This window comes from Accipiter gentilis, chromosome Z, assembly GCF_929443795.1.
Source record: "Accipiter gentilis chromosome Z, bAccGen1.1, whole genome shotgun sequence".
Taxonomy (NCBI): domain Eukaryota; kingdom Metazoa; phylum Chordata; class Aves; order Accipitriformes; family Accipitridae; genus Astur; species Astur gentilis.
The window spans coordinates 71,897,133-71,911,463 of NC_064919.1; the positions used below are offsets into that span (position 1 = coordinate 71,897,133).

Genomic DNA, 14,331 nt, shown 5'->3' on the forward strand with positions numbered 1-14,331 from the left:
CTGGAGATGGGGTAGAGAGAGTAAAATATTCACACTAGCAGTCAGATCCACAAAAGGACATAGTCCAGGGCTTTACCATTTGCCAGACTACAAATCCATATACTCCGGATATATGCTTCCCAGGTGTGCTGCTTGATCAAGAAGGAAGAGAGGTTACCTCATGAATCAACACCAGACTGCAGCCTCTGAAAGAGACATCGAGGCTCAACTTGACCAAAGCCTGAAGAAAACATGAAAGTCGCTTGTCAGACTTGTGCAATGATACAAATGAAAAAATTATCAGATGGCTAAAATTATTCATTTATCATTTATTTTGAAGGTAGAAACTGAAATCATGTCAACAATCAACTTGACCATCTTGTAGACCTGCATAACTTAGAACTGAAACCAACTTATATGGTATCAAGCTCAAAGGGATAGGATTCACTTCAGCCAACAGAAAATTAAGTACTTGGCCAACTTAGTTCTTACAGCTTGGGAATTTTTTTGTTTGTTTGTTTTGGATTGTTTTTTTAAGTCTGAAAGGCAATACATGTTGGGATCAACTGCACTCAGAAGCTGTCTAACCCTCTTCACTTACTAGAAAAGCTCATAGTGAAGTTGCTGCGGTCAGGTAAGCTCAGTCATACCTGGAATGCATATTTTAAAGAAACACTGAAATTACAAAAAAAGGAAATATGCGTATTCCACTATGATTCCTTCTCATTACATTCTTCAACCTCAACATCCTTTGGTGGCATTTTGATCTTCTAATTCCCAGAAAGAATCTCAGACTACTTATCAACTCAGGAAACACAAAAAGAGAGAAAAGAGACAGTTATCAATAAAGAAAACATAATCGACTTTTTATTAGCATTTCAACATTCTGTGGTGTTCCATGGCAAAGCACAGTTTTAAAGATAACACCTCTGATCCAACGTAACAGTATGGGGTTTTTTTCTAAATACAAAGAAAAAAAAAAAAGTGTTTCGCACCCCCATTTTTTGTTGTTGGTGGTTTTTTTTGTTTGTTTGGGTTTTTTTTAAGAAAAGCTAAGTCTTATGTTACCTACTTATAAGCAGACATGTTGCATACTGCCGTTTGATACTTCAAGTTTGACAAGACAAAAATTAATGCTTTAGGATGTTAAATCCCTTCAAATCCCCTTTTTTGGACGAGACAAAAAATAATGCTTTGGGATGTTAAATCCCTTCAAATCCCCTTTTATAATAAGTTGGGAAGGAGAGAGAGAGACAGGATTATTCCCTTGTCTTTCCCCTTCTCCCATTTCCCTCCTAGTTTTTGCAGACCTAAAAGAAAAGTTGAACACGATGAAATCAAGAGGCCATACATGCTACATTCAAATATAGCTGCCGCGATGTTTTAAATTAAAATTTAATTATGTCTTTTCCTGCAGCGTACAACATATTATGCTTACATGATAATTTTTATTTCAAATTATATAAAAGAGACTTGCAAAAAGGGTAGCTTTTCATACATTGTTACACTTCTTAATGAATTATCTGTTCAAAGTCTGTGTTTTAAGTGATCTTCACATAAAAACAGAGGTAGCTAAGTAGAAATACTATATTCTGTATGAGGTCTCTATACATGGTGTAATAAAAAATGTTTGTTCTAAGAATCAAGATGGATTCATTTCAAGACGTACTTCATAGTAGTTTGTCTTCCCCAGATATGAATGTTTTCTAACTCAAGTACAGCTATTTCTATTTAGCCTTTGTCACCATGGACAGTTGCTACATCATTACAGAAACATGATAAATTAATTTCATTAGGCAAATATTTGAGTTCCACTCAAATGCACTTAACATAATAAAAAAACCCAGCAATCTATGTCATAATCTAATTTAATTCTTTGCTGAACTTATTATGGGAATTTAACGGTGCTTTTAGTTAGATTAGGGAGAAGTCAAGTAATCAAAATACTGGATTTTAAGTTTGGTACATTTCTGTGCTGTCCAAACAATAGCTTACTTATTTAGAAAAATCCTAATAAACTCCAGCATCTTAAATATGTTCAAAAGTGCCTTTTCCAGCATCACAAAAATGTTAACTAAGAAAGCATTGCTAGATTTTAAAGTAGCAAATACAATTAAAAGTCTAAGTGAACATAAACTGAAACACTGTGGTCCAAATTCTGTTAAGAGATCAGGTATGCAAGATGTTCTGCCTGTCCAGAACTAGACCAGATTTTTCCTCAGACACTTAGAAAGGCAACAACTGGAAAGATGGAGAATTTAGCAGCTGCTTAAAACAGTTAAGCAGTGCAAGTAAGTGTACATTTCCTTGTCAGGCTTGAAGATCACTTGGTAGGTCCCTGAAATCCTGTGTTTCATTTTACGTAATGTAAGTGGGCACTACAAAAAAGTGGAACTGTAAAGAAAAGTAACTTTCCTAAAATGTTCCGATTCACAGCATCCATACAATCCACAAAAGAAACAGAATATTACGTTTAGAATCTCAAATCATGTAAGCATCTATTTGCATCTGCTTGCATCTGTTTGTAATTTTGATTTAAGTTTTGAAGAAATAAATAGTTGTTTTGTCCACACTGGCCAAAGAACAGCTTTGATGATAGGACACAATACAATTTTGGCACAGTATTTTTTAGTGAATTTCCATGACAGAAGTACAGAGAATAAGGAGGAATAAGGCAGCGACTATTTCAAGATGACCTCGAGTTATTAGTTTCTGCTTTTAACAGCTCAATGTTGACCTTAAAAAGGACATTGTTGTTCTTTAATGCATTGCTTCATGGGAGATTTAGTTTGAGGGGCTAATAGACCCATCCTTTCATAAAAGCCTACATTCCCTGACTGAACTACATCTCCTATGAGTCAATGCAGTCTTCTCCAAATGCTGGCTGCGTTATGACAGTAAGAGATTATTCTAACTCTTATTTTCCATGACCTCTGTGACAAAACTGTAGTTGCAACCATGAGAGGAATATAAATCAGTATTTAGCTTTGATACGATTCCCTGACTTTGGCCTGCAGAGCATCACAAGTCTTCTTAGCATCTCCCAACAACATGGCAGTATTGGGTTTGTAGAAGATTGGATTGTCCACCGCTGCATAACCGACTCCCAAAGATCTCTTCATTACAATGACCTGCACATAAAGAGCTCATGTTTGAAACAGGAAAAACCAAGCACTCCCTCAAAGATAACAAAAAAACAACCTCCACAAACAAAGGGAGAGGAAGAGAGATCCCTGACCAAAATAGGGTGCTCACTGCTACAAAACTGTGTTTCAAATTTTAATATAGCCAACAAATTGATATCCAGACCAGTTTCAGAAACATTTTATTGTTAAACACAATATTACATGTCAGTTGAAGAGACTGTGGACACTACACATGCATATGATTTTACTTTATTCCATGCAATAAAGTCAAAGCAAGATGGGCACTGATGATTGTAATATAGAAGGTTTTTGAGGCTTTTTTATTTTTTCATTATTTTAAGAATCCAATTCCCTGATAGCAACACAATTCAGATGAGCATTCACATCAATACTTGATGCAATGCTCTCTGGTACTTCTCCAGCCTATTACTCTCTGTATTTCTTCATACATCAGATATTTTATTTTTTTTAAATAAATCTTAAATTAATTTCAGGCGGTTTTAGCTATTAAATGTTGAATTAGTTAACCAGAGCACCTTCAGCAAAGAAACTGTGAAGCTTTACCAACTTTAACAGTGTACATGTTTATTTCTCAAATTGCAACACACAGCTATGCGCAGAACACTGAAAAATGTATGTGCCTATGACTGAGTACTTGAGTGGCTAACCCACAGATGAACTGAGGTTACAATTGGGTTCAGAACAAGACACCAAAGATTTCACATCAAGGAAACTCAAGTATATGTACTTTAGATCAGACAATGTTGCTTCCAAAGAGAAAAACTGGTGAGGTAACTAGAATGTCAGTTCAATCCAGACAGACTAAGCTTTCTACTCAAACCAGCCACTCATTGTTTGGTTGGGTTTTTTTAAGCATATTATTCATTTTTGTACTTCCACCTCCATATTTAAGTTGTCAATCAAATTTCCTATAAACTTTTAAAAAGCAGGTATTTGTACAGAAATGCTTCAGGGCTGCAGATGTGAGCAGAACATCACTTATTCTAATCACATTTTTTAGTAGAAGCACTTTCATTGGTCTTTTCTACTGACAGTCATCATTAGACTCACTAAAGCACTTGCTGATGATTATAAAATCATTAACAGTGCATCACACTTGCAAAGTACTGACTGTTTTCTTGGACAACTTGCAGAAAGGCTTCTCATGGAAACCAGCAGAATATGAGAATCTTCTTAGCTTATCCTATAAACCACATTTTTTAAAAGCATGCTATCTAAGGTAGGTGCTAACACAACTCTGGTAATCTCACCTGTTTGGACTTCCAGACCTCAAGAACTGGCATTCCAGCTATGATAGAGTTCGGATCTTCCTGAGCTGCTGAATTAACTGTATCATTTGCACCAATTACAAGGACCAAGTCAGTTTCTGCAGCAAGACAAAATAAAACTGATGAAAAATTGTCTGAAACCTGAACAATGAGGCTGATGTATATTTTTGCATTAAATCTGATATTTAGAGGCAGAACCACCCTTTATGGTAAGCACTCTACACACATTTATGGGGACTTTATTCACAAACTGCCAGCAAACTGCAAGCATCCACAACCCCATTCCAACGGACTCCTTAGACCACTCTGCCACACAAAAGTTAAATCCTTTGATATTTAAATGTGGTTTCACACACACATAGTAACATAACTTTCAATTTTCTTTGTGCCTGGCTTCTCCTTTGAATATTCTTTCGAAAAACCTTTTACCAGCAACTTTCTAATTTTTAAATGAACATGTAAGAAAGCAAGAAGTTGTCTGAACAATGCTATACTGGTTTGCAAGACATAACAGGGTCAAGTCATCCACACCTGACCTAAAGAAGTAACAGTAGTTTTCCTGTATGGACCAGTAACAGAGAGAAGAAAAGACATAGCATTTGCCATTTAACTCACAGCTACAAGCAATTTAAAAAAAACCCAAAACCCAAACCACAACCAACTGTTCTCTTGGTTCTGGAGGAAACAAGTTTCACAGGCCTATTTAACCTCCCTTCACTATCTACTCTTTTTTTTTTGACTCCTGCAGTCAATATTTCCCTTTGCTTCAACCATCTGTACTCTCTGCTTCTCAGTTTTCTGCTTCTGAGTCAGGTTATTACTTCTACTCATTCCTCTGTGCTCCCAGCAGCTGGGAGAGCACTCAGACTGCAAGAGAAAGACATCTGCTCCTCTAGAGTGGTATCATGACAGGCACAAAGAGAAACTGAAGGGCCTGACTGAGATTTTCTATATTTAAAATCCTTGTGTGATGTAAAAACAGAATCAAATAAAAATTGACAAGATCAAACCAAATCTACTGGAAACATATCAATCGCAGGCTAACCTGGGAAGTCTTCGTTGATCTCGTCCATTTCCAGTACAATATCATAGGGAACACCAGCCTCTGCTAGGAGTACGTTCAGTTGACCAGGCATACGGCCAGCCACAGGGTGAATACCAAACCTAACAGGAAAGAAAGTCCAACCCCATTAATAAGTACTGACCACTCTATTTTATACTGTAAAATTGCCACTTGTGACCTACAAGTCTGAGAAGCTCTTAAGTATAAGCACACATATGAATTATAAAATGAAATAGTTAAGCCTTAACAATATCATAATTACTTTTCCAATGTTGCAGGGAACTGAGTGAGTAGGAAAGGGAACAAGGTCCATAGACTTGACTCTTCACCTGGAGAGTAGCTGTTCCTTCTCTGCAACGTTAAAAGTATGACTGACAACAGGTATGCAGAAGAGTATGTTCATTTCCCAGTAAAACTAAAGAAGCTAGGAGAACACTTTTTTAATCATTCCATCCTAAGAAGACTCTTTCAAAAAGTTGTTGCACCTGTGAAGGGGCTTTGGGGAGCCTGCTGGATGCTTCCAGTGACAACACAGAAGGACCTTGTGGCCAGAGATGCCTGGGCACACATCACTGCAAGATGGACCAAAAGAGTAAATTTTCCACCCAGCAATAGCTTATACCAACAAGCTTTTCTTCAATCACTTTTGAAGAAAGAGGACTATTTTACCATTCTGTCAGGCTACAATCATCAGCCTGAGTCACATCACACAGAGCAAGCATACACATCCACTTTCCAAGCAGTACCATATTTAAAACATTGTGACAGATACCTTTGGTTTTTTTATGAATAAGCCCTTTTGCTGCAAAACCAACACCCACATTAACATGCTCTGCAAGTCCCTTACATCACTGAAAAGTAAAAGGACCACAGAGTAAATAAACTGGCCACAATGCAATACTCATCATGAAAAGGCCAAAAGGCTGATCTAGAAATGCCCTTGGCATATGACCTTATTGACTCAGGTATCACTAGAGTATGCATGGCTATCACAGTCTAACATTCCAATCCAACAGAAAAATTATCAGGGACTACTTCAAGCACAAGACAACACTTTGCTGAATTAGATTAACATGCCACTTTCTTCTCATGATTATCTTAGGAGGGAAAAAAATAAGAGGAGTGAAAAGGTGGAGAGCTAACAAGCTATAACGGTTTAAGCTTAACAATTTAAGAATGTTTTCAGAATAGCTCAAAACCAACTTAGGGAAAATACACTGCTTATGAGTTACTGAAAATTCAAACTGACACACAGCAGCGGGTGTTAAGGCACACATGTGGCTCCGTAAGAGTAAAGACCAGACAAAATTCAGAATGGAGGTGTTAAACTGGTTTAGCTGCAACTCCCAAAGATGTATTTTGGTTAGAAGCAAATCTATTTCTTGTGGGCAGATTGTACTCCTCCTCATCCACTGGCCCGGAACAAACAAGGCATATCAATGTCTACTGTCCTGTGCATTACCTGTCTTTCTAGCTCTGGAGCTATCACCAAATGTTATGCTGACTCAAGCACACCAGAAATGCCTCAGATGAATGCTGTATATAGCTGAAGTTAGATATTTAGTAAGGAAGCCTACATGTACTTTGAAAGAGACAGAAAATACCCAAGAGAAAAACTGTAAATTCTTGGATTTCTGAACAGATATTTCTGAGCAGAAATCCAAGTGAGTCAGGAATGCAATAAAGGGACTTCAGACTTCTTCAGAAAGGAGGGAAAGACTGACAAATCAACTTGCCGTGACAGATGGATTGTCACATATTTCTATTTTCAACTCCCTGTGATGGAAGTGGGTAACATCACTGACAGTCCACAAGTCACAGTCCAATCAACACAGATCACTTGTGAATTTAACACTGTACAAATACACCCTTAAAAGGGCAACCGAGTGCTCCATCAGCAAGACAACATTAAGACAATGCAAAGATGAGACAATTGGAACTCCAGCAACAAAATTAAGGACGTGATTAATCCACATAATATTAGATATACTACAGTTTTAAGTTCTAGGTCGAACAGCAGGATAAAAGCTAGCTTTAAAAGGAATGCTTTTAAGGAAACAAAAAGAATAGATTGTATTCAGCTAGTAAACGTTTGGGATCCTGTTTGCAAAGGATAACACCTAGAATCAAAAAAAAAAAAGAGCAAATACACAGGACAAAACATTAACAGCTTACGTTTCACACTACTCACTCAGTAATATAAACCATGTCTAGTACTGCAGCTAGTCCTTAAGTGTACCAAATCACTTACAGTACAGTAGGAGAACTCTTATTCTGAAGTACACTTCAGAAAACCCATCACTCTTCTGGCAGTGGAAATAGATTTTCCAACAAAACTCTCCTTTGTTTCTAATAAAATTATTTGAGTGTCTTTGTGACCAAAGCTGCTTTGGCAATACACAAAACAAAATACTTCTGAGGTTTCTTTTAAATACTATATACATATACAATCTTATTTCAAGGGCTGGAAAGCCAAAATTAAGCTGCCAAGAGAATGAATTGCACCTTTGCCTTCACCATTCCTGGCAAGAGGCAAAGAAAGAAAAGAAAGGGACAAATTATCTTTGTTCAGGAAGAGTTATGGCATGAACCATCAGTAGTTAGTGACTTCTGACAGACTCTGCTTGAATGCACATACTGCATATTCACAAAGTTTGAAAAAGCTGCTCATACAAAAGCTTCTGACAAATACCGAAGTGCATCCCAGAAGTCTGCTTCCAAGATCCTGTTAACCAAATATGACAGTAGCTTGCCAGTACCACTTGAAACAGGATGTGCAAGTGTGTCAAAAACAATCATTAAAAGTATGTGCTTGTCTACAGCTTTCATTATTTCACAAGATAAGATCTACATATATCTGGAGTGAAATCAGCCTTGTCCAATAGAAAACAGAATTCAGATAAGCATGGAAAAGAAATAGCTAAAGTCCTTGATGGCTCGCAACATGTCTAATAAAAGCAGTGTATCTTGCTCCTGACTCACAACAGCAGCAGTTCTTCAAAGCTATGTGCATTTTGGCAGAAACATTTTGTCACACATGCTCTCCCAGATGTTCAAAATATGAATCCCATTCATATTCGAAAATTCAACACATTAATAATTTTAAAAGAGAGACATCTTTTATGGTAAAAATGGTTTAAAGTGAATAATTGCCAAGTTTCTTTATATGCTTTTAATATCAGTCATGCAAGAACTCCCTTAGGTTGGTTGGTTTTTAAATCAATCAGAAATCTCGCACTCTTTCTGACTTTCTGATTACATGACATTAAGTTTCCAGTCTACAAATACTTTACCCATAACAAAGATTTACAACCATGCTGTGTCTGACTTGAAACATTATTCTGGTAGTTCACTGAAACACAGAATCCACCAGGAATTTTTTCTCTTAACACTGACCATTTAACAAGGGCTTGCTTATCACCTCCAATTGTCAAATACACTCAAGTAAGCATACACCTCCTTGCTACTAAGACTTCACACCTAACAGCATGACCACCAGGCAAGGTTATTTAGCCTCTTTTGGATACTTTTTAACTTTAGAAAGACAATACAGCATACTGAAAAATGAGTTCGTATTTTGAACAAGAGTGCAATATTTTCTTTTAAATTTAAACTAAAAATCTAAACTCCTGACAGTTGTCATATCAAGGACAGCATTTTCAGCACAGAAAGCACTTAAATTTGGGGGGACAGTTACTTAAAGTAGTATGAAGCCAATTATAGTAGTATGAAAAAGACAGACAACTATTGCATGAAAAGTTACTGAAAAATTTCAGAATGGAAATTACTTTTTAGACAGTTCATAAAGTCAGCATTTATCTTTATTACAACTGGCCAGATAACATTCTTGTAATCAATACTGAAAGAGCTAGCACCTACCTAACCCAATACAGAAGTGTTTCAAGATCACTTCATCCATGTAAAGATAGGATTCCTGTCATTATGCCAAAGCTGGACAGAGTGATGTTAAGTAAGTAACATCTGGCTGGTGCCTAACTGAGCTTACTCATCACTTTAGATGTTGTATATGTGGAGAATAATTTGCCCAAGGGTTTTGCCTCACCCCCTGTTCCCCCCACCTCATTCACTTTGTGTTTTTACACCTATCCACCTCTGCTTGCATTCAAACAGTAATCCATTATTCAAGGTAACAGGAAGGAAAAAAACGCAAACAAAACAAAAACCAAATGAACTGAGAATTGCATCATTTATATATTCCACAGCTTAAATCCTGCCATACAACCACAGCTGCAGTGTAGCACAACTTGTGAGTATCACAATATAATGCTCTCATCACACATTATAGGCGACCATGTAGATTACTAGCATTACAGCCAGCTTAGCCTAGTGTCATGCCTGAGGCAACAACATATCACCAAAAACAGTACTTCAGCATGGAGTAAGCTCAGTGGCTCTGCTGGGGTCAGTTCAGTTAAATTTAAACTGAATTAAATTAGTTAAATTAAGCATACTTATGTGAAGGTTGGTACTGGCTCCCTCTGTTTCTAACCTCTATGGTTCATCACAGCGGGGGCAGGATCCAAATACACAGCATGGACCTTAGCTCAATGCAATAACCCTCCCAAGAACCCTACTGCATGGAAGAACATTAAGAGCCTGCCTCCACAAAGCATCACATACTGACCTAGTAAGGTCACCCAGAGCTGAGCTGACCCACGTGGAACCAATGGCATACCTACAATACAACCCCAGGAGCATACAGCTATAGCCGTATCCTTGCAGAAGTGGATCAGGTACAGCAAGGTTTGCTAGTTCTCTCTAGCTACACTGATACAGTACTTGAGCTAACAGATCTGTTGGACTCCATTTGTCCCTTCATCTGCAGCATTAATAATTCAGAACCCACACAGTTAATTTGATTATAAGAAACAAACTGAGAGCTGACACACAGGTACACACTTAGTGTCTTCCTAGGAAGCATAGTTCAGCTTCCTAGAAACTTGCATCAACACACATTGTTCTTATGCTGCCATTCAGCAGTGACAGTAATTTCCATCTTATGCACACTTCAGCTATGCAGTATGTGAAGACTGGTTGGGACAGCATCTTAACAGCTCATCCTTTAAAATTCTTCTAGTTTTTTTTGTAGAGTAACAAAGAATGATGACTGTAAATTAGTATCATTAAACAATTGAAGTTAATCAGTTTTATCAATTTGTAGATAAATGTGTAAGTGGTACCCATTCACATGTTCTATTACTCACAAGCAATTAGAACAAGGGGGGGGGGGGGGGGGGGGGGGGGGGACCCACAACCAAAACCAACCAGAACCCTAAACACATTTGACTAGAGCTCAGCCATAGAGGTAACCATAAAAATCAAAAAATACAGGTCCAACACTAAACCCATGCTATCGCATTTTCAAAAATGCAAGAAACCCATGTTTCCATGTGCTGAAAAGTAATTAGATTCTCCAACATCAGAAGACAAGTCCTTCAAGAAATTCACCTCTAAAAATGAGGTTAAAAAAATGAACCAAAACACTAACATATTAGCAACTAATTTGAAAGGCTGTTAAAGAGGTAATCTGCATTTCTCTCAACTGTAAGAGTTACCAGAAAACCACCGTATTTAATTATGAGTTAGATTTAGAAAGTCTATACAAAGCACAATTTTAAGAGTACTTTCATCCTGCAATACATTTTTCTTATCAAGAATTTCTTACTATGCAGGAGAACAAAACACACAGAAAGTCTTAGGGAAGTCATACTGTGGCAAAAGCTAAGATAGTCAACTTGCTGTGGACATGGACAGCATCAATTATTTATGCACATATGAGAATGTACACAATTTTAAACTGTACTATAATACTATAGAATAATTCTATATCTATATATAGAATTAGTGTAGAATATAATTTAGTTACTGTGTGGATTGGTCGGCTCATAGTTCACAAATGAGTTTCACCATGTCTAGTGCACACAGGCGACTCATGGGTGGTTACAAAAGTGACCCAGCCTTGGGTTGCCTTGAGGCCCTGTCTCTCTGCAGAGACGGCTCACGGGGAGCTGTGTAGACAGTTTAGCCCTGGGTTGTCTGATAAACCCTAAAGTAAACAGGGCAGTGGCTGCACCATTCAAAGAACCAAAACCTGGACTGAGCCTTGAAGTCCCTTAGCAAATAGTATGCCCTGAGTCTCAATCCAACCACTACTCAGTTGCTGAGGAAGCAAGGTAAAAAAAAAAAACCAAAATTTGGAGGGTTTCAGCTTCAGTTTCAAATTACAACCTTGTGTATTCAAACAATCACAGACCAATGAAGGAAAGATAAGGGGAAACTCTCCACTCAGATATAGATAATCCATTTAGGCATATATCATAATCCACTCAGATGTAGTCATACACACCATTCCACAAGTCAGGGGATAAAAACTCTAAGATTCAGGTTGGAAAGCGGGGAGTCACTTCTCCAACTATACAGTTAAGGAAACACACACACACGCACTCACACACCTCCCCCTTGATCGGGATGCTGGTCAAGGTAACTTCCCTGGGATTCAGAGCCCTTATCTGGAGGGGTAAGTGAATATTGTTTATGCTTTAAGTTTGTAAATGCATTTGTGCTTGTCTGTGAATCGCTTGTGGTTGTAACAATGTACTACTCTTGCCTTAAAAAATTGTAATAGTGCATTCATCTATTGTATCTGTAAAACCTGCAATAGTGGCGTGTTAAGTCTGTAAATGAACTTAAAATAAGTTGTTTTCTTGAACCTTGCAGTTAAGTCCTTTTCCGTCACAGTTACATAGAAGAAAACAATTTCACAACTAGGAGCCTACAAACAACACACCATGTGGCTGAAGAACTTTGGTAAGGCAAGAACTTTCAACAATTGACCCAGTTGTAACTTTGCAGAAATACGACACCAGTTTAGAACAGGCATTTCCTCTCCAAGCCCAATGGATTCTGGAGACTGCAGGATTTAGCCTATGAAAAGTTTTGTTGTTTTACCCATCCATAACAAGGGAAAGCTGTAACAAAGGCTCAGCAATACCCAGCTTTCTATGTGATCCTACTAATGCACTGAAGATGTGATCTGCTGCAAGACCATCTCAAGTAAGCGATGATGTTAGCTATGGAATTTAATAACTAAAACAGTCTGAAGTTTCCAAACTCTCCCATATTTCTAAATTTAAACCCTAGCCAAAGGTTATGCATCATGTTATATAATCTGCACTCTTCACTGGCAGTGTTATGGCTATAGGCAAAGTAAATGAAAACAACAGCTCCTCTGGATAGATCATGAGCCATGAAGCAGAAAAAGACCATATGACAGACACAATTTTTCTTGGCACAGTATGGGCATTACAAGTTGATGACAATCGTATGTCCACGCTGGCACCCCTCCACAGCGGATGTGTGAGTGTGTCACTACATCTGGACGGTGAGCATACTATGGTCCCAAGGCACTCCAGGCCTACTGAAACCAGAGGGACAGCAGCTGCACTCAATGAACACCGTGGGAGCTCCGCAAAGTGATGAAAGGCCTGAATTACCACAAACTGTAAATACAGATTTATTTCATTAAAATACTAGGTAACCACTGCAGTGATCCCTTCCTGAAATTGACTCATTTCAAATATAACCCAGTTATTTCAAGGATTCATTCACGTTTCTCCCCTGCAAAGCCAAGATAAAAGGCAAAACCAATCATTTTTTATTTCACCATAAAGCTCACCGCCATAGAAGTGCTGAAAGGAAAGCCAAAAGCATGCGACACTGTCATCGCATTAGCCAAGAAAGGTTCTTTTGTTGCACAACTAATGGGTCTTCACATTTTTAATGTAATTTGAACATACACAGAGCTTTTGCTAAACATGGAGAAATAACATGTGAAGAGAACTGCTCAGCAAAGCAGATACACTAGCACACACCCTCATTTCTCATACATGCATGAACAAACATGTCTATAAAGCAATTTTATATGCAAAATTGCAACATTCTGGGTAAACACTAACAAGTAATTGCTGCTAAGCCCTACAACAACTCTGCTGTTACCCATCACAGCACATGCTGTAAAACACTGCAAAAACTTATATGCGATTTCTCAATAAGCTTGGAAAAATAGCGGAAGAAAACCAAAAGCAAAAAGCACTAATTGCCACAGTACTGATTCCAAAGGAAAGTCACCATCTAACTGAAATAAAGACATGGAAATGGGAGAATGAGTCTAGCTAACCAGCATCTGTCCAAATATCTTGTTTCAAATGAAAACTGAGTCTTGACAAATTTTAAAATAGTAAGTTACCATAATTAGGAAATAGTTTCCCAAACAATCAGCAAGGGAGGCATGATGTTAGCTTTCTAGTACTTTTGGTATCTATAAGGTCTATGAAAAACTGAAGAAGGAAAGGACTTGAGGCCAATACTGGCACATAAAATTATCTCTACTTTTTGGAGCAGCATTCCAGCAGAATAAATCCATGGGACTGGCCACATGCACTCCAATAATCCTTCCATGCAATACACAAAGAACTCCAATAGCAGTCTTGCTTGCAACAGCAAAAACTTATGGGAACCCACTAAAAGTAGGTCTAAGTTGCTTAACAGATTGGAGTACCTGTCACAAGAGAAGAGGCTGAGAGCTGGGATTCTTCAGCCTGCAGAAGAGAAGACACAAGGGAATCTTACCACTGTGTATAAATACTGATGGAGGGGAGTAAAGAAGACAGAGCCAGATTCTTCTCAGTGGTATCCAGTGAACAGGCAACAGGCAATGGTGGCAAATTGAAATACAGGAAAAACCTGTTTCCCTCTAAGGGTGGCTGAACATTGTACCATTGCCCAGGGAGGCTGTCTGAAGACATGACATTCAAAGCCCAACTGGAAAAGATCG

The 14,331-nt window shown here is 37.9% G+C and overlaps 1 protein-coding gene across 3 annotated transcripts in view; it reads right to left on the reverse strand.

Moving 5' to 3' along the window:
- Positions 1–817: 817 nt before the first annotated feature.
- Positions 818–14,331, reverse strand: part of NNT (nicotinamide nucleotide transhydrogenase) — a 47,319-nt gene continuing 33,805 nt past the window's right edge. For all 3 annotated transcript variants that reach the window (XM_049794334.1, XM_049794335.1, XM_049794336.1), the window contains exons 20-22: positions 5,460–5,578; positions 4,397–4,512; positions 818–3,110 (exon numbers count right to left, since the gene is read on the reverse strand). In XM_049794334.1, coding sequence (XP_049650291.1) covers positions 2,961–3,110; positions 4,397–4,512; positions 5,460–5,578 — 385 coding nt within the window. In that variant the 3' untranslated portion in view covers positions 818–2,960. The remainder of the gene's footprint in view (positions 3,111–4,396; positions 4,513–5,459; positions 5,579–14,331) is intronic.